Source organism: Hemiscyllium ocellatum, chromosome 22, assembly GCF_020745735.1.
Source record: "Hemiscyllium ocellatum isolate sHemOce1 chromosome 22, sHemOce1.pat.X.cur, whole genome shotgun sequence".
NCBI classification, from domain to species: Eukaryota; Metazoa; Chordata; class Chondrichthyes; order Orectolobiformes; family Hemiscylliidae; genus Hemiscyllium; species Hemiscyllium ocellatum.
In genome coordinates, this window is record NC_083422.1 from 27,380,668 (window position 1) to 27,401,796 (window position 21,129).

At 37.3% G+C, this 21,129-nt stretch overlaps 1 protein-coding gene across 2 annotated transcripts in view; it reads right to left on the bottom strand.

The window, feature by feature from the left end:
• The window catches only part of mgmt (O-6-methylguanine-DNA methyltransferase), a 422,602-nt gene that overhangs the window by 312,539 nt on the left and 88,934 nt on the right, over nucleotides 1-21,129 (bottom strand). For both annotated transcript variants that reach the window (XM_060842420.1, XM_060842421.1), the window contains one exon: nucleotides 1,191-1,330. In XM_060842420.1, the coding sequence (XP_060698403.1) occupies nucleotides 1,191-1,330 (140 nt within the window). The remainder of the gene's footprint in view (nucleotides 1-1,190; nucleotides 1,331-21,129) is intronic.

The following is a 21,129-nucleotide window of genomic DNA, read 5'->3' on the forward strand; positions in this document are numbered from 1 at the left end:
GATGTATAATTGTACTTGTCTTGTAAACAACTAGATTTAAACTTTTTGCCTACAAACTGTCATGTGAGGACAAAAGCATTGTGGAATGTTAATGAACAACAGGATTGTGCATCTCCTTAAATAATTGAGAAGCAATCATAGGAGGGATTGAGAAGCAAGAAGAATTAGTGAATTGAACTCAAAACAGGTACAGAAAGATAAATAGAGCAAGCAAAAGAAAGATTAAGGAGGAGACAGAAAGGTATGTAAGAAATAATTTTAAAAATTTCCTCATAAAAATCACAACTTGAAGACATGTATTTCTATAGTAATAATTGTTTACTTTCTAGGCAAGAAAGCTTGGTTGGCCATCATTGACAATCATTACGCATGAGATCCCAGTTACACTGTGAATGGTGATGCAGCACAAGAATACAACAACATTTTGCAATTCATCATTCATTGGCATCTCCTCCTTACCACAGGCTTTTTCCTACTCATGCATAAATAACTCAAGGCATTGTTCAATTTAATCTTTCAGCGAAGCTACTCAAAGAATAATTCTTAACATCTTTACTTATCATGGTATCACTTCAAAACAATTGCAATATGTAGCTGAAGAACATTAAAAGTTACTTCATTAGGTGAAGTTTTGTTTTATGCACTCTTAGGCAAATAGTTCTTATTTACAATTATTTTTGGAGTTTGAATTGAGTTTATTTAAGGAGATTCAGGTTAATATGCATGATTTTTACTATCTTATTTATAACATCCAGATCAACAACTCAATTTAATTAAATTTTACAATACACTAAAAATGTAAACAAAAAATACATTGGATCATATAATAATGGCAATTTTCTTAAATCAAGTAAGATTCATTTAACTCAAGGCTCAGTTATGATCTACTCTCATGTTGAATATGTTTGTGTTGATAATTTTTTATTTACTTTAGTGAACCCTATATTGGCTTAAACCTCAGTTCTAGTAAGTGAAATGTAAATGAGGTAAGGATTTAAGAACAGATAAACAATATTTTAAGTACTCCATTTGTAGTGCTTCAATTAGCATGTTTTAAAAATAATGCAGTATAAATTCTTGCTTATTTGATACAAGATCTTTGACTCAAAAGGTTTATTACATGAGGGACTTTATTTTTCTCTGTGATTAATTATAATTAAAAGATTGAAGATCCATCACAACATACACACCTGTCTTTGGGTACAAAATTCTCCGACAGCTGAATGAAGTGAATGCCTTCTTCACAGCCAGATACTTGTATGGCACCAATAGGACTTTGCAGAGCTGCTGTTACTTGCTTGCAGTGGCTTGTGTCGTTCTTCTTGGCAACCTGCATGAACAAATCACTGGTCCTTTTAAATGTTTAAACAATCACCCCCTCCTGTCCTTGCACTAGCCAAGAGTTATTTTTAAACTATATTAATCCTTTGAGCACTTACGGATCAGTAAGTATACTTAGATAATTTTGAACAAGATAACAGTTAGCAAGGTAACAATGATAGCAAACATTGTGGGTGGATAAACACTCACTTTCACTCTAATGTTTAGTTTTAGGCATTTCTTTTCTCATATCATATTCTTATTTTATCTCCTCAATTCTCCAAAGATCATATCCCCCACCCACTGGTACCCACATCTCTACTTCAACCTAACAATGCAGCAATGCTAGATGAGGTTGCACTTTCCTCACACAGTAATAACTGAGTTGTGCCAGATGCTAGCCAGCTGTGGGCAGAGCTCACAGGGGAGACCTTCAGCTAAATGAGTCTTGATATCATGGTTCCCCTTTGGCAAGGAACTGAACTCAATTTTTTTGCTGACATGTAGCTCTTCCTCCAGAATTACCAGAGCGCACATTCAGGAAAAATTCTGCTTCTCGTAGGCAGACCTTCAATTTGCCACAAATTGTGCGGCACATTTTCCATCATAGACACATCTTTATTGGAATATTTTTATCAAACAGCCTCCCTAATGTTAAAAGCCATCATGTTTTCGATGCCGACTGTTCTGTTCCTTATCCATTCCAGCTCAACGTAGACAGTGGTAGCATGTTCTGGGATATTGAGGTGGACTGTGAATATAGACGGTCACTGCCAATATTCTGAATCCCTAATAATAAATGGGTAAAAGTCGTGAATGCTACACTACCAAAGCAAATAAAAATTGTAACCTGAATTTCATAATGTCGGAATATCACATAGTGCTTTATAATTAAATACTTTAAAATGTAATCACTTATGCACTGTGTACAACAAAACAGCCAATTTTTACAAAACATATTCCAGTAAACAGTAGAGATAATAGTGAGGTCTGAAAAGATTTGTAGCTCAGGTTGAGGTTCTGGGTGTAGATTTGCTCACTGAGCTAGAAGATTCAGTTTCAGACATTCGTCACCATACTAGGTAACATAATCAGTGAGCTTCTGGTTGAAGTACTGGTGGTGTGGCCCACTTTTTATTTGTGTGTTTAGGTTTCCTTGGGTTGGTGACACCATTTCCTGTGGTGATATCATTTCCTGCTCTTTTTCTCAGGGGGTGGTAAATGGGATCTAAGTCAATGTGTTTGTTGATAGATTTCTGGTTAGAATGCTATGCTTCTGGGAATCCTCACGCATGTTTCTGCTTGGCTTGTCTGAGGATGGATGTGTTATCCCAGTTGAAGTGGTGTCCTTCTTCATCTGTATGTAAAGATACTAGTGAGAGTGGATCATGTCTTTTTGTGGCTAGTTGATCCTGGTGGTTAGTTTTCTGCCTTTTTGTCCAATGTAGTGTTTGTTACAGTTCTTGCAAGGTATTTTGTAGATAACATTAATTTTGCTTGTCTGTTTAGGGTCCTTCAAGTTCATTTGCTTCTGTTTTAGTGTGGTAGGTTCGTGGGCTATCATAATGCCAAGAGGTCTGAGTAGTCTGGCAGTCATTTCTGAGATGTCTTTGATGTAGGGGAGAGTGGTTAGGGTTTCTGGACATGTTTTGTCTGCTTGCTTGGTTTTGTTGCTGAGAAATCAGCGAACTGTATTTGTTGGGTACCCGGTCTTTTTGACTACACGGTATATGTGGTTTTCCTCTGCTCTTCATAGTTCCTTAGTGCTGCAGTGTGTGATGGCTTTTGAAATAATGTTCTAATTCAGCTCCATTTGTGGGTGTTGGGATGATTGCTTCTGTAGTTCAGTATTTGGCCCATATGTGTTGTTTTCCTGTAGACGGTGGTTTGAAGGTCTCCATTAGCTGTTCGCTCTACTGCGACATCTAGGAATGGCAATTTCTTGTTGTTTTTCTCCTCTTTAGTGAATTTATGCCAGTAAGGGTATTATTGATGGTCGTGAAGATTTCCTCTAATTTGTTTCAGTTAGTGATGACAAAGGTGTCATGCACATAGCGGACCCAAAGTTTGGGTTGGATGGTTGGCAGAGCTGTTTGTTCAAGTCTCTGCATTACTGCCTCTGCTAAGAATCCGACTTTGGAGATCCCATGGGTGTTCCATTGGCTTGATGTAGGTTTTCTGGTTGAAGGTGAAGTGGATGATAAGACATAGATCCATTAGCTTGGCGATACTGTCCTTGATGAAGTTCGTGGTATTTGCTGTATGTGTCTTTGGTTCTTCTAATAGTGTAGTCAGTGTTTCCTTCGCCAGGTTGATGTTAATAGATGTGAACAGGGCTGTTACGTCAAAGGAGACCATTATTTCATCCTCTTCTATCTTCATGTCTTTGATGGTCTTCAGGAATTCTTGGATGGAGTGGATGAGGTGGCGTGAGTAGAGATAATGCCCGGATAATCTGTTTTGAATGACTTTATTTGAGCTTGAATATTGGCTCAGATAGCAGACAGAATATCCCTGCTCTCCTTTGATTGGTATTATGGGGTATTTTACGCTTATCTGAGAGTGCCGATTGTAATTCATTTTACTGTCACCCGATAAAAGATGACACCATCGATAATGTTACACTGAATGCATGTGGTATGACATGGTAATACCCATTCTGGATTTTGGACAACTTGAAACCACAACTCTCCAACTTGGAACTGAGAATACTCTTGACTGAACTGCAGCAGACACATATGGAATACAATCAAGCTGTCAGAAAGCATTCCTTAAAGAAGGCAAGAGCAGATGCTAGAAGTGAGACACTTGTATCTCCCACTGTTCCACAATAAACATCTTCAAACATTTACTTAAATCCTTCCCCACACTCACCACCGACTATTCAGTGTGAGATGTTCATGAACTTCTTTGTCACCAACATTGTCTCCACATCATCTCTCCCTTCCAACAGCCCACTCTGGTGAAATTAATCCTCCTCCTTTCTGCCTTAGTCCTGACCATGCAGCTTTCTGGAATTTCTCTCTTATCCTTCCACATGCACTCTATAAGCTCTCCTTGTCCATCAGACTGATCTCCTATTTCCATCAAACTGCTGATTATCCAAATTTGCTTCCTGGGCAATATGTCAGCTGACACGGTTCATCCTTGTAAAATACCATTTTCATACCATGTCAAAAGGCCATATTAAACTTGAAATATTAACTTTGGGCTGAATCTTACCATAAGTCAGCCAAATCGCATTTTGTTGAGTTTCATAGAGGGTTTTTCTTCATTTGGCCTCATGGGTTTTCTTGCAAGACAATCACAGACATGCTGCACTAACTACATGGTGCCCTTCTCATTTACCGCTGGTTGATGCACCCACTCAGCACAGCTGGATACACTCACCACTGCCAAGATCTCCTGGGATCTCTGGCATTTTCACCATTTTGGAATTGCATCCAGTACTGTGTACCCAGTATTGGCAATTGTCCATCAGCGTCAACATAGTGGCATGGCATCCACCAACCAGTGTCACATCTGACACTTCCTTGCACATATGACTGCATATTCCTGCAACTTTTGCTGGTCAAGCATGAGCCCACACTACTTACCCATCTTTAGCCACATCCAATCTTCCAGCCTTCACCAAGTCATTGGCCCTCTTTCCTCAATGCTGCTTGCAGTCTAGCATTTTATCACTGTTCATCGAGAGACCATTACATAAAGTGAAAACTTCAGTTGTCTCAAAACATTCACTTTTATGTACAAACACCAAAAACAAAAAATAAAGAAGACACCAAAGCTGCATTTGCCTCTAGGAACAGAAGAAATACCTTGCATGTCAAACACCAACAATTTTACAACAATGATTGATCACTTAAGTCCTATTTGGCTGGTAGTGCCTGGCATGACATCACTCCATTATGCAGAAGATGATGTTCCTCTTGCTCAATGTCCTGGTCATTCTCCTTGGAAAACTGTTCCTGTTCTCCAAGCTCATAAGCATCTATCACATCCCCTCATTACTACGCCAGTTCTGTGCATCAGAACATGCTAGGACTACACACACACACACACACACACATTCACTCACTCTGAACCGTACTGCAAGGCCATTACCAAACTGATCCAAGCAGTATGATCTCACCTGCAGCAGGGTGGAAGTGAGTACTGCAGGTGCTGGAGATTAGAGTCGAGAGTGTGGTGCTGGAAAATTACAGCAGTTTTGCCCAAAACATCGATTTCCCTGCTCCTTGGATGCTGCCTGACTTGCTGTGCTTTTGCAGCACCACATTCTCCACCCTCACCTTCAGCAGGCCTCTTGTCTACTTCACACTGTCCCTGGTCAAAGATGGACTGCATTGTTTCTAGACTCTGCCTCAAGTTTTTTTTTAGAAAAGACAATGGAGTTAGACTGACAATATACAAACAAACCACATCTCATTAGCTTGTCTGGAGCAACAAAGAGAAAGAAAGCAATATGGATGGAGTACAGCCAAGATACAGACATCTCTTCTTTCCCACCTCAATCTTTTGTAATGTCAAGTTTGGACACCAGCAGGCGAAAGCAACTTAGAACAATAGATAAGAATTTACGGAGGGCTCTATGATCTTTGTCATTCATAAGGAATCAAATCAGCAAAAAGCATTGGGATTCAGCTTTTCCTCATCCAACTCAAAGACTCTTTGAAAAAAAGAGTAACAGTGACGGCTTTTATTTTGCTGTATGTACTAGACATGCCTGCTCACTCCACTCACTCACTCAGCTCATTATCCATGTCTTATTTTGAATGTGTGTGCTTTATTGTCACTTTTCTTCGATAATATAATAGAACTCAGAGTTGGATCTGCTTCATTGTCGATCTGGTTGACTGGGTTTGCCTCAGGTGTGATAGTTAGAAAAATGAAAGGCAAAAAGATATTTGTTGCAACTGCCAGACATGATTTTTTAAAAAAGGGGAAGTTATGACCCCTCCTCCACAGGTCATAGCAGGTGTTAAAAGCACTGTATAAATATAGGCTGTTATTATGAATTGTGTGCAAAAGAACATGCACAGAAGAAGAAAAGTGAATAAAGGTTATAATTATACCTTCAATATGTTTCTGTAAAGTTATAGATGCTGGTTAATACAATAAAGGGAAAGTGACAACTAAGTGACATAGCATTGTTGCAAATTATGATGAATTCCAGTTATGTAAGACACTAATCAGGTATTTCACAAAACTGTACTGATTGTAAGGGCCATGTCCTTCACCACAGCCCTTTGTGAGTTTCTTTCCATGAGAGCCAAAATCCTGGGCTGCACTCCAGACAATAACATCTGAACTAAGGAGACTTTACACTTGTCAGGTGTGTACCTTGAAGTAGTACCGACCTCAGACATTTTTCTCTCCTTACCATCCCCACAGACTAATATTGATGTGAGTCTGACGTTAATCCTGAACAAAGGCACACTGAATAAAAAAATAAATAATTCTTGGGTGCACAGCACAGGGCAAGAAAAGCAGCTTCATTTCAGCGGTAAACTAAAGGGAAGAGAAGAAAATGTTGGTTGTTTCCCTTCATTCTTAATAGTTTTCCACCTTGACTAACTTTGATCTTGAATTAACTCTGATACACTAAGGGTGTGGGAGAGAAATTTTACAGATCGCTTTCTTCCTAAATTGGTCATTTAAAGAAATAAATCTTTTGTTGTTCCTGAATTCCATCAGAGGTTACATGGCTGTTGGTGGATGGGGTCTGTTATAAATCATGATGCTTGAGGCACCATGACTGAGGGGCAGTCTTAATGGAGTCTTAGGGGAATGTCTGGTCTTGTTAATAGTTTTGTTTATTCAATATTTTCTTCTTCTCAGGTACTGCACTTCAGAGAGGAAACAACTCGGTCAACACCAATTACTTTTGCCTGCCTCTGAACAATCAATACAGGCAAACAGAAAATGGTATCAAACCTAAAAACTGGCCACTTCTGCACAATATTTAAAATTTTGCATAATTAGAAACATATATGCTAGTTAACAAAAATAGCAGTATAAATATCTTGCAATTAAGAATACATTGTCCAATATAGAATTAAATTATAAAAGAGAATTCTGTGGTGAAAGGCAGCATTGAAAGGGTCTGGAGCAAACTCAAAACCATGAATAAGACAAAGTTCAAAATCACACAACACCTGGTTATAGTCCAACAGGTTTATTTGGAAGTACTAGTTTTCGGAGCGCTGCTCCTTCATCAGGTGATTGTGGAGAATAAGATCATAAGACACAGAATTTGTAGCAAACTGTTGCAGTGTGATGCAACTGAAATGAAATGTTGAAAAAGACCTGGATTGTTTGATAAGTCTCTCAACTTTTAGAATGACCATGTTGGATTCAGTTCTTTCATATGTAAATTCCAGAACTATTTTTTTAAAAAGTTACATTCTCAAGTGAACTTTAACAATAGGTGCCACGTCAGCTCAGACAATGCACTGAAGGTGTGAGGTGCCCTGTGCGAGGCTGATTGTGCCCTAATGTTCAGACTGAATCTATTTCTAAAAAAGGGATTTGCAGAATCTTACATGGATTCATGCAGTTTTTGAACAAAATAAAATGTAATTCTCCAAGAACAAATTCATCCCACAAACTTATATGTGTGTGTTTGTGTGGGTATGTGTGGGGGCAGGGAGTATGAGTGTCTGTGAGAGAGGGTGTGTATGTGTGTGAGTATAATAGAGTAGATGTCTATGTGAAGGTGTGTGTGTGTGTGTGTGTGTGTGTGTGTGTGTGTGTGTGTGTGTGTGTGTGTGTGTGTATGAGAGACAGCTTGTGTATGAGAGAGGGTCTGCGTGAGTGTGTGTTTGTGTATGTTGCGGTGCACTGAGGCCACCTGTCGTGTGACATGATTCCGAGGTCCTGGTTGAGGCCATTCCCATGTTCCCAAGCATGGTCACCCGAAGGTCCGAGGTCAAATGTCCCAGATCGCTGAAGTGTTCTCCGACTGGAAGGGAATACTCCTGCCTGGTGATTGTTGTGCAGCGTCCATTCATCCATTGCTGTAGCCTCTGCTTAATCTCGCCAATGTACCATGCCTCGGGGCATTCTTGAGAGAGACAACATTGGCCGAGTCACATGAGTACACCAGCGAGACCAAGCAGAGGCTATGGCAATGGATGAATGGACACCACACAACAATCACCAAGGAAGATGTGTTCCCTCACAGCTGGAGAACCTCAGCGGTCCAGGACATTCGACCTCGGATCTTCAGGTGACCATCCTCCAAGGTGGACTTTGGGACAGACAACAAAGCAAATTGGCCGAGCAGACGCTGATAGCCAAGTTCGGTACCCGTGGGGATGGCCTCAATTGGGACCTTGGGTTCATGTCACACTACAAGTGACCCCACTACACGCACTAATGCACACACAGACAGACAGTCCTACAGACACATACATTCTCTCATACACAAGCTCTCTCATATACTCACACATACACACACGCATCCTCTCACAGACCAGACCAATATCCCTTTACACTCAGACATACGCACACTGTCTCACAGAGACTCATTCTGCTCACCACCTCCACCCCCCCCCCCCCCACATCGACACACACACACACGTGGGATGATTTTGTACTTACAGAATTACATTTTATTTAGTTGAAAAACTTCATGAATCCATCTAAGATTCTGTATATCCCCTTTTTAGAAACAGAATCAATCAGAACATTGGAGTGCAGACAGCCTCACACAGGGCACCACACACCTTTAATGCATTATCTGAGCCAACATGGCACCTATTGTTAAAGTTCACTTGAGAATGTAACTTTAAATAAAAGTTCTGGGATTTAGATATGAAAGAAATGAAACCAACGTAGTCATTCTAAAAGATGAGAGATTTAACAAACAAATAATTTCACTTGCATTACACTGTAAACTTTTGCTATAAATTCTGTGTCTAACAATCTTATACTTCACAACCACCTGAAGCAGGAGCAGTGCTCCAAAAGCTAGTGCTTCCAAATAAACCTGTTGGACTATCACCAGGTGCTGTGTGATTTTTAACTTTGGAGATCCCAGTCCAACACTGGCACCTTCAAATCGTGACAAAGACTGCATTGATATCAATGTCTTTAGAGTACAAAACAACTTTATTTACATAATACATGAACTAGTCTCCGAAGCTGGTTAAAAAGTGAGATTTGACTGTCTCATACTTATTGCAGGGGACAGAAATCCAGCAAATTAAACTACTCTTTGACCGAAAACAATCATTAATTTGAAGCAATGGGGGAATTTCAACTCCACCCATCGAGTAGTCACCATGAAGCTGTAAAGTGAATCTTAGGTCCACATTACACAGTCATATTGTACAGTTAGCACAACTAAGATGCATTGAAGAAAATGTTTTTCACTTACGAACTAAGACGTGTATCATAAGATAGTTAAACGGGTAGCTTCTTGTTTAAAATAAGATACAAGAGTCTAGCTTAGAAGCTTTTGATGACCGTAACTAGGTGCAAAACAGGGGAAGGGAAGTGTTCCACTTTGTATTGCAACTTAGCGTCTTGACATGCATAAGCAATGACATATTATAAAATGAATACCCAAGATTGAAGAGAAACAAGACTATAACCTAATCAAGGTGCTCAGATGACATCAGTGATTTATGAATATTAACCGAACCCCAAGATTAAATTACTGTCTTAGGCTCACTCCCTGAACTCCGTATTTTACTTAACTTAGGTGGTTTCATTTTTAAGTCTCAAAATAAAATTGCTGTTGCTTTCTAATCTGGAGAATTGGAAGAAATTTAAACTTGTTAGTGCTGTGGGAAAATGAAATTAAATTTATGCTATCCTCCAACAACAAATAGAAACATAACTTTCATTTTTTAATTTTCAAAACTAAATGTATTATGTATCAAATCTAAAGTGAAAATCATGTATTTAATACTAATGCAGCATACATACAGTTAAACAGGTGGAAGATCATCTTCATCCAAGTGTGCTAAATGCCCCTGTTCTCTGGATTTTAATACTCTATCCAATGGGAATTGTGCACAGAAAGAGTTAAACACCTCTGAGTATATTTAAGACCAAAGTGTTCTCAGCTGATGACACAGTTTCTTCAATAACTTTGAAATTAGCCAAGGTGAATGCTACAAGCAGGTGAAGGTCTAACTTAGCATCCTCCTGACCACATTCTCCTGCTGTCTGTCAGCCCCAATGTTAATTCCACATTAGGGCAGCAGATTAACCTGAATTGGATAAACGAGACTCAATCAAACAGTGCTATTGCTAGTGGGTATTGTCCTACAGTGCTGTAGCTCCAAATTCCTCTTGTTAAAATCAACCTCAGTACTACTGCAAGAAAATCAATTGTGTGAAGGAAGTACACAGGATGTAACAAAATTTCATCATCATCCAGACGAATGAATGAAGAGGTTGTTTATTTGCAAAAAGATTGATAACTTTTAGATTTAGTTGTTAAGAAACTGATCACTCCTTCTGGATCAGAACTAAAACCTCACCATGATATATTTTTATTTAGACCTGGTGAGTTAAATGGCGAGGAATTCAAATCTCCAAACTAATGTCGTGGGGCGTGGATTTGAAAACCACTACAGCTGATGGTGAATTGGGAATTCGAAAAAATCTGAAATTACGAGAAAGGCCAGGCTAATTGTCAGTTGTGGTAAAAACCCATCTGGCTCACTTTACAAAATCTGCCATCCTTACCTGGTCAGATCTCCAGAGCCACAGCTGAGTCTCAACTGCTCCCTGAAATAGTCGAGCAAGCTATTTAACATGGAAACATAGAAAATAGGAGCAGGGTACTTGATACAGCCCTTCAAGTATCCATCTCATTCTGATGATGGCTGATCATTCAACCCTGTAGCCTGTTCCTCTTTTTTCTCCACGTCCTTTGATTCCATTAGCCCCTAGTGTGATATTTGACATATTCTTGAAATCAAATAATGTTTTAGTTGTCACAAACCCCTACGAAGTCTAAAGAAATGAATTAAGCTGTACAGCCACCTGACACCTATGAATATATGAGAAACAACAAGGGCAAATACGGCACTGTCAACTCTGCAAAATTCTCTTTACCAATATCTGGGGAATCCTTACAGACAATGTTCTGTACAATCATACCTTACAGACAATGTCTGCGACACCACTATCACTCTGGATATGGCCTGTCCCACCAGCAAGACAAAAGCATAAGATGTATACTGGCATACAATCGAGACGTTGCCTAGCACAAAAGAAGATGATTGTGATCATTGGAAGTAAATCATCTCAGCTTGGACATCACTTCCAGAGTTCCTCAGGATATCATTCAAGACACAACCATCTCCAGCTGCTTCAGTGACCTGACCTTTATTATATGGCCACAAATGAGGATGACCATACATGATTGCACAATGTTCACCATCATTTAAGTTACTTCAGATCACCTATGTCTATATGGAGTGAGACTTTAACAATTTGAACGCTTGGGCTGATAAGTGGAACATCCATCTCTAATTAACTAATTCCTCAATTCCATACTATCAAGATGCTGGGGGTTACAACTGACTAGAAACAGAGACGGACTAGTCATATACATACTGTACCTACATGAACAGGTCAGAGATGAGTAACTCACATCTTGACTCCCCAGTGCCTACTCTAATTTATAAGGCACACTGATGGCTCAAGCCAGGAGTGAGATGGAATATTCTCCACCTGCCTGGATGGGTGCAGCTCCAACAATGCTCAAAAAGCTGGACACTATCCAGACCAAAGCAGCCTACTTGACTGACACGCCATCCATCACCTTCAACATTCACTTACTTCACCACGAAAACACAGTGGTTTTAGTGTGTACCATCTACAAGATGCAATGTCATACTGTTGGTTAATTCATCAAGATCCGTATCACAGCACCTTCCAAAGCTATCACCCAGAAGAATAAGGACAACAAATGCATGGAAACAGCATCACCTGAAAGTTCCTCTCCAAGCCACGAGCCCCAGCCTGGCTCTTTACTGAATCATTGTTCCTTCACTGCCAATGGATCAAAATTCCAGAAATCCCTTTCTAACAACACCGTGGGCACTCCTAGATTCTAAAGATGACAGCAGTTCAAGAAAGCACTTCACAAGAGGGACAACTGCGATGTGGAAAAAATTGCCCAGCAATTGGCACCCTTGTTCCATGAACAAATAAAGGGGAGATTGTTCAAATTAAATTGTGATTTGTGTATTTCAGTTTTCTTACAGGTGAATAACTATAATAGTCATGGTAAAGATAATGAAGTAATGGTGATGAACTGGAAACCCAAAGGTTCTCTCACTTTTACATTATCATAGACTGTGCAGGGTTAATTATCAATAGAATGTATGCTTTACCACAAAAGGCATTCATGTTATAGTGATTCTGAGACATGCAACTTACAGCAACTTTGGGATAAAATGAGACAACACAAGATGAGAAGCCAGACGTATGAAATTGATGAGAGAATGAGAGAAATTAAGAAAAGACAAACACAATATACATAAATGTGCAAACTATCCAGCAACTGCAATATAATTAGCCTTCTAAAAATGTGATTGTATTAAACATTCTTTAAAGAATAAAAGGAAACTTAGGTCAAGGAAATGAAGTGGATGCAGTATATCTGGGTTTTCAGCAAATTAAGACAAAATTGAAAATGGCCCCATAACAGCAATGAAATTTGGCATTCCATGTTGGAAAGTTATTTCTTTATAATTTCAAGGAGACCCCCATAATAGCTTCCATAATTTCTAAAGTGACTCTACCCTCTGTTACTTCCCAGCATTTATTTTATTGCTATGGATAATAAGACCCTAAACAGGTAATTACAGTAAGATTAGGCTGGTTCAATTCAAAATATGTTCAAATGATCAGGTTAAATGTTCCAGATATTCATTTAGAAATTCACTATTCAGTTTTGTGACAATTTCATCTACCAATAGTTCATTTTCGTGTAAATATTTAATTTGAAACTGCTTTCTACTTTTGCAATTACAGACAGTGCTGAGAATAAGGAAAACGTATTTTGCGAACAGTAAACTACTAAAGTTTAAATAATACTGTAGTTGAGAATGTGTATATTAATATTCCCTTTAACTCTTTAAAATATTATATTAGACAAAAAGTAAAGTTGTACCAAAAATTCACACGATCAGAATAATAAAAACATAAGAACAGGAGTAGGCCATTCAGTCCCTCAATCTTATTCTACCATTCAACATGATCATGGCTGATCTGTGACCTAACTATGCATGTGCATGTTTTTGATCCATATTGTTTAATATTTCTGATTAATAAAAACTTATCTATCCCAGATTTAAAATTAACAACTGATATAGCATTTGCTGTCTTTTGTGGAAGAGCGTTCCAAATCTCCACTGCCCTTTGTATGTAGATGTGCTTCCTAACAACCCTCCTGAATGATCTGGCCCGAGGTTTTAGCTCCCGAGTCCTAGAATCCCCAATCAGTGGAAACAGTTTACCTTTGTCTGTCCTGTCATTTCCTGTTAATATCTTGAAGACTTCAATCAGCTCACCCCTTAAATCATCTAAATTCTGGAAAAAACAGGTCTAATTTGAGTAATTTTTTCTCATAACAACTCTGAAGTCTAGGTGTCATTTTATGATGTACTACCTCTGAGTCCAATATATCCTTCCTAAGCTGTGTTGCCCAAATCTGCTCATAGTGCACACGGAGTCCAACCAAGGTTTTGTATACCTGCAGAGTAACTTCAGTCTTCTTATACTTGAGTTCACTGGGTAAAAAGGCCAGTATTCCAGTAGCTTTCTTATTTTCTGCACTTGTTTGTAGTATTTTAAAGAGCTATGGCTGAAAGTCCAAGTCTCTTTGAACATCCACTGTATTTAACTTTAAACCATTTAGAATGTACCCTGAATTATCCTTTTTTAGTCCGAAATGGATAACCTCACGTGTTCACATTGTTACTCCATCTGCTACAGTTTTGCCCATTCACCTAATCTATCAATACTTTGTGCAACTTTATTCTATCATCAACATGTTGATTTGCTAATTAAAACTGAATTTCCACCTTTGATAATATCTTTTGAAATATGTCTATTTTGTGTGTTAAGTGTTGAGCAACAGCTGCAGCCCAGATTTGTGGTAGTGCTCTTCTTTTTAATTTCCATTGCTGTTTGTGGGAATTTGCTGCACGCAACTTGGCTGCTGAGTTTCTTTGAGGAGAAAGTGAGGTCTGCAGATGCTGGAGACCAGAGCTGAAAATGTGTTGCTGGAAAAGCGCAGCAGATCAGGCAACATCCAAGGAACAGGAGATTCGACGCTTCGGGCATAAGCTGAAGAAGGGCTTATACCCGAAACGTCGAATCTCTTGTTCCTTGGATGCTGCCTAACCTGCAGCGCTTTTCCAGCAACACATTTTCAGTGCTGAGTTTCTTTCACTGGCTAGGCAGTGCACGAAGATCTGTGATGATCATGAAAAGTGTTTTACTAACACATCATTCTTTTTTTTAAAAGAATCTGATGCATGTCTGCAACTGATTCACTAAGACCACTCTAATTAGGAAGTCAAGGGAGCCAAGGATTGATCTTTAAATCACTCCTCAAGAGTACAAATGGACGAAAAATCATTGCTAGAAATCTCTGGGCTACAATTGGATAGCTAAGTAATGTGAACAGTCCCCAAAGAATATCAATCAGTACTGCCCTTCCTTTTATACTAACGCACATTACCAAGAATCAATGGCATCTCTACATCTACAAAAGTTTAGGGAGTCCTCAATACAACCACGTATCTACCATCATTTGTAGCAAACCTGTCCCTTCTCATGCGAGTTGCAGTTTGATTTCAAGGATCATTGTGCTTGCCCATATAACTTTATGTACATACAATCTGCTTACCCGAACACAGAACGAACTTCTGGTGGTTAACAAATGGGGCAGTTTCTATGTTGGTATGTGGATGAACCAAATGTTCATTTCTAGATGTCACCATTGGTATAATAACCCAACTAGTTTTTAATTTGATTGCTCTATAATATGATCTTTAGGTATACTTCACAACATTGTTTTGGAACAGCAAAGAACAAAGCATGTATTAAGTACTATCCTACATGTCTGCAAACAGGTTTTTGCTAAAATGGTGTAAAAGTCAAGAAAAAAGGGGAAAAAACACAACATAGAAATATTTACTGGTCAAAATTTTACATTTCATTTTAACTTGTTAAAAACTATTCTTAATCAAGCTATTTTTCTATTTTCAGAAACATTATGCATGACAGCAATCTTCTCTAGTTTGGTGCATTTTTACCTTTCAGACTTAAAATACTTATTATTGCTAACCAGATTACACAAAATCAAATGAGCAGAAATTAAAAGACAGATGTGATGAATATCAAGTACAAAAGGATCTTCATAAGAAACCAAAGTAAATTGCATTATTTGTCTGTTTATTAAAGCTTTCTAATTTTTTTTTAAAAGTCAAATGTTCCCTTGACAAAATACATAATTCAATGAATCTTGGTTACTGTGGATGAAGAGTTAAGTAGATCACTTTGCCACACAAAAAAATTCTGATTGTTAAATCTTTAAGTAATCCATTATTTGCTGCAAGCTATCAATGAATAAGACAAAAAACAATAATTTCCTGTTACACCTACCATGAAGTTTAGTAAGTCAAACCGTTTGTTATAAATCATGCTTTTAAAAGACATGGCTCATGTGATTGCTAATCTCGAGACTGACATACTACTCAGGTGTACCTCAGATATGTACCTTTTTTTTCTTTGCAGTGACCCAGTACTTCATCCATTTAAGAAGTGTCAGTCCCTTATAACTAAGGCCTGAGTTCAAATGATTCAGATGATAAAGTGTCACCCTGTGGCCCTGATCTTCAGATTTACAGCTTCCATAGAAACACATTCACTTCTATCCTATGACTTTCCTGTTAATACCTATGATACCATCTATCTCTGCTGAGATACTTTTACAATGTCAAAAGATATCCTTTGCTTATTTTGCCTGCAGAATTTACCGTTCAAAATACCATTCTTCATTGACTTTAGACATCTTTACTTAGCCTCTTCCTAGTATTGCCTTTCTCATGTAGTTCAGAATTGGATGACAAATGCAATGCCCTACAGAAATGTTCTTTACAAGCCAGGAAAAAAATATAAAAGAAAGGCCCATTATCTACATCGGAGTGACACCACATACAGCTTGTGTTTAATAGGCTACAATGCAAAACTTTTGTTCTCATTCAAACAGATTGTTAAAAGACATACAGATGTTAACTGGAAGAAAGCATACCTTAAACATTAAGTGGCAATAATCTATTGAATTTAACATTTGTCAGTGAAATTGTTAATCATTATTCATATTCTAACATAAGTACCAAATTTTAGATAATTTCAACCACCATACGCAGACAAACTTGAATTCTGATAACATATTTTGCTCTCTGCATGGAAACTGAAAGGCTTTTAAACAAATGTTAAAATAAGGTACAATCTTCAGATAATGTAGGATAAATGATAGCTAAGTTGCAAACTATAGACCAGCGTTAAATATGCATTTTAACATATTGCCACCAAGAATATTTACAGGCGGGCTCCACTTTATGAATGTCCGAATTACAAAAGCGAATACTTACAAATGATATCCCATACAGAAGTGCATTAATATTAATATTAAAGATCTGCCAGGCAAATATTTGCCTATACTTACAAACGGCTATTTTATATTGTACTGTGTGATTTTCAGATTTTGTACAAATCGAGTTATGAATGCACTCAAGAACACAACCCACTCATAACCCAGAGACTGCCTGTATATCTGATTCACATCCGTCCAGATCAAGCCTTCCATTAAAGAGCAAAGTGCATTATTTTCAGCTTCTAGTATTCTGTGTATACTTTGTATTATAATGATACAGCATCAGATTGAAGTAAGTTAACAATTATTTGCTGTGCTGTTTGTCAATGACTGAATAAAAGCTGTGCAGTGTAACAAATTATATGTAACAAACTGATTTTAATAGCAACAATTAATATATACTCATTATATACAGCACAGGTATTCTCTATTTTAATTTCTCACCCTTTAAATCTTTTAAACCTTTTTCCTCAAATTATATAAATTATAAATGATAAATTATATGATTGACTTGTAGGAAAATAGCCAAAATGCACATTCAATAGGATTAGTTTAACTGAACAGGATCAACAATTTATTTGCATAAAAATGTTAAAGATGAGTAATTGATCAAAATTTTATGATATCACATGATCTGCCAAAAATAATCTACATTTTTAATGCAAATTATTACATGGAAATGTATTGCATTATAATCCATGCTATATATGCCTTGAAAATGTTCAAACCATTTAACATGCTTGGAATTTCATTGAGAATCTTTTTGATCAGCTGCCACACTTTTGACAAATTCTGTTCATGCTGTCAGGGGTTTCAATCAAACAAATGCCAAAATATGGTGAACAATCAGGACTACTGTCAAAAAAAATTCCAGGAAAACATTTTAGGATATTCAGCTAATAAATTCAGGCAACTGTATTTCATTGCAAATGATTTATTTCTCTGAATTTTACTTCCTCACCCTGCAAATAACATGCAATTTTTAATTTCTAACTTCAGTTTACAGGACTATATGGAGCACACAAAGTTATTCAATTTTTGATTAAACTGATGAGAGGTAAAAAAAAGTGGAAAAATTCACAGTTTTGCGGATTTCCTGCTATTTTAAATGACTCCGGCACCTTTTTTTCTGGGATTGTATCCACTGCTGTGCTACAGCTGCAATAAGAAATAGAGAAGAGGCCCAATACTTTCACAGCTGATAGGGGTGAAGAATTGTTTCTTACCAATGTACTATGTCGTAAAACTAGTTGAAAAGGAAGCTTGCAATTTAATAGATGAGACTGATGATCCCTATCATTCTGGACTCGATTGCAATGGTATCCAGTATGAAACATCTGAAGCAGACAGAGACGATTAAATTGGAAATAGCAAATGGCAGGGTGATTGGAAGTCTGCTGTATTACAGCTCATTCTTCTTCCTACCTCCACCTCTCTTTCTTATTACTTCCAATAAGGATACAACACTAAAGAGTTTTTTTTGAAGGGGTGTGAGATTTTCACATTGTAAGTTACAATTTCTGATGATTGCTATTACTATTGCACCAAAAGCTAATGTACAACACAAAAGTACAATCATCACTGGTAGCTAAGTGATTTTTATTAAAAAAGACAATTTGCCACTATATTAATCTTTAAAGCTTAAACAGAAGCTGGGGTTAATTCAGCCTTGACTGAGATATGTAAAACATGAAACAGCACTGATAAAGTCATCCAAAATTACTGCTCGAATGTCAGAAAAATAAAATTAGAGACATGGATGTAACTTAAGTGGAAAATAAATTTGAAATAGAAATAATGTTTTTATTTACAATTTTTACAAAAACTCTCACAGTAAGCAAAAAATTGGGGGAGCTAAAATACTGTTGGGCAACAAAATGGGTGAGTTAACAATTTAAAAATATGAATCAAATGGCTTGAAGCTTTTCATCAGTACAACTCTTGCTAACATTCTTACCTTATTGACAGTTCTTATACATTTTAGTGACTACATTGAGAACCACTGTTTTATCCATTCTTGTACTTGTATTTCCAATGCAATAGAGTTTAAAGTAACTATTTTCCATTTTCATTAATGCACTGATAGTTTCTAATGAACCACGTTTATGAATAAAGGAACTATCAGAGTAACTATCAGAGCTAGACGAGTCTGGCCACAGGAATAAAGTTATTTGTGAGGTTGAGCTAATGACTTATTGCTCAGGAGATTTCAATTATTAGCACCTGATATGAAAATAGAAAACATGACAGCACTTTTTTCTGGTGCTCACATTTTTAAGATATAATACACACAAATACATGTTTGACAATAATCAGAATATAATTGAACATTAAAATCATTAATCTGAGGCAATGTAAACCTAAACCTGGTCAATACTTTTCAATTTAATCCAGTCCCTCATTCTTTATGTTCCGCCTAATTATTGTAATTGTAATTCCACGAAATTCAGTAGAAAGGCTATGATTTTTTATAGTAAAATTTGGAGACAATCGCAACATTTTTTTTTAAGATTGGCATCAATTGTACTTATTCCAAGACATCAATCCAGTTTTATTGCAGAATCTATCCAAAGTATTTTTTAAAAAAGACACTGTTTACAATAAGGTAGAAAGTTATATGGTAACACACAGACTACCTCTTACATTAATTGTCAATTCGTTGACAGGTTTTCACTCTTGCAAACTATTTTCCTTATTACGTCCTCCTGCGAACCATATAATCTTTATATGCACAAATATGACATAATAGCCTTAATGTTTCTTGATTTTAACAATTAGTTTACATTATTTTAGCGTAATGTTGTTAATAAAACAAAGTGAAATAGGTAACTTTAGCTGTGTGATTCAATGATATCCATGAAAATGTTTTAGAAATCTTTGGAAGAAAATTTTGTTTCATTCATAAATGATCAGGCTTTTCAATACATTACTTTATATAGTGCAAGTTTGTCACTACGTTGCAAAAGAGAGGGAGATAAGTATTTTAAGGATAAAAAAAATGGTTGCGATCCAACTGGAGAGAAAGCAGGGATATCCTAGATTATCCTTCAAATGAATGATTCGATGGACTGAGTGACCTCCTACTGTGTTGTAGAATTATATTTCAATACATACCTTCCTGGAACTTCGTGTCTTCCTTTTTAAAAAGAAAAACTGTAGCAGTTCTCAAAAGGGTATTGCTAAAATTATATTCACTTTGGCACTATACTGCGAAATTTACTGCAAATTGTGCATGATTGAATTACCAACTATACATCGAGAGAATTTTATTTTGAGGCATACAGGTTGGAGGCTCAAGTGGTTGAGTACTTAACTACCAAGAGTTTTCAAATTCTAAATTACAAGATTGCCTGCCTGTCCAATTTCTTTGCCTTGCTTGGGTGAGTTCTGTCAAGTCTTGGCCAGGCTACTGTTTCTAGCACCAAGTGGAGGGAGCTGTTCCATCATGGTGAGGAAAAACTGATGTGTGTCAGCTTGCACTGTTTGAATTACACCTCCTGCTGGTCTATCAAGAAAAAATATTGACAAATACAATAGAGAAGTCTGCAGCCATGACCAGTGTTTCCCCTCTGCTGGAGCATTAGAAGACTATTCAAAAGGGAAAAATATTTTAAAGTGAAAGAAAAACAGCGTAAGAATTACAAATATAAAATAAGCATCTATAGCTGCGGTCAAAGTAGTTAACTTTTTTAAAAACAATAATGTCCTTCCATTGGGCTTTACATACCCTCCATTCCATCAGTCAAGCAGTAAGGTAGACATGCCACTGTGATGTAAACTATGGGGATCCTATTAGGGCACATCTGTTTTCTAACATTGGTGCCAGTACAATCAGTCTGTTTTCATCACAGCTTTTCCTTATTTCTACAGCACAGCACAACCATCAGCCACACCAGCCAACATGTCCCTGCTCCACAAACTCACACTCCCCCACCCCCCTGCCAAAGTATCCACTGAGATTTGTTATGTTCGTAATCTTTTAGAATTCATTCAAGGAGAAAACCTGAAATAGAACATGCCATTCATCCTCCACCACCACACTGGAACACTCAAGAGGCACACACTTTCCATTAAACAACGGTTATACAGAGATAATAGCAATAGGCAAATCAGACACTGGGAAAATAATTTTCAATAATATTTGTATTGTGGAGTCACCATGATGTTAA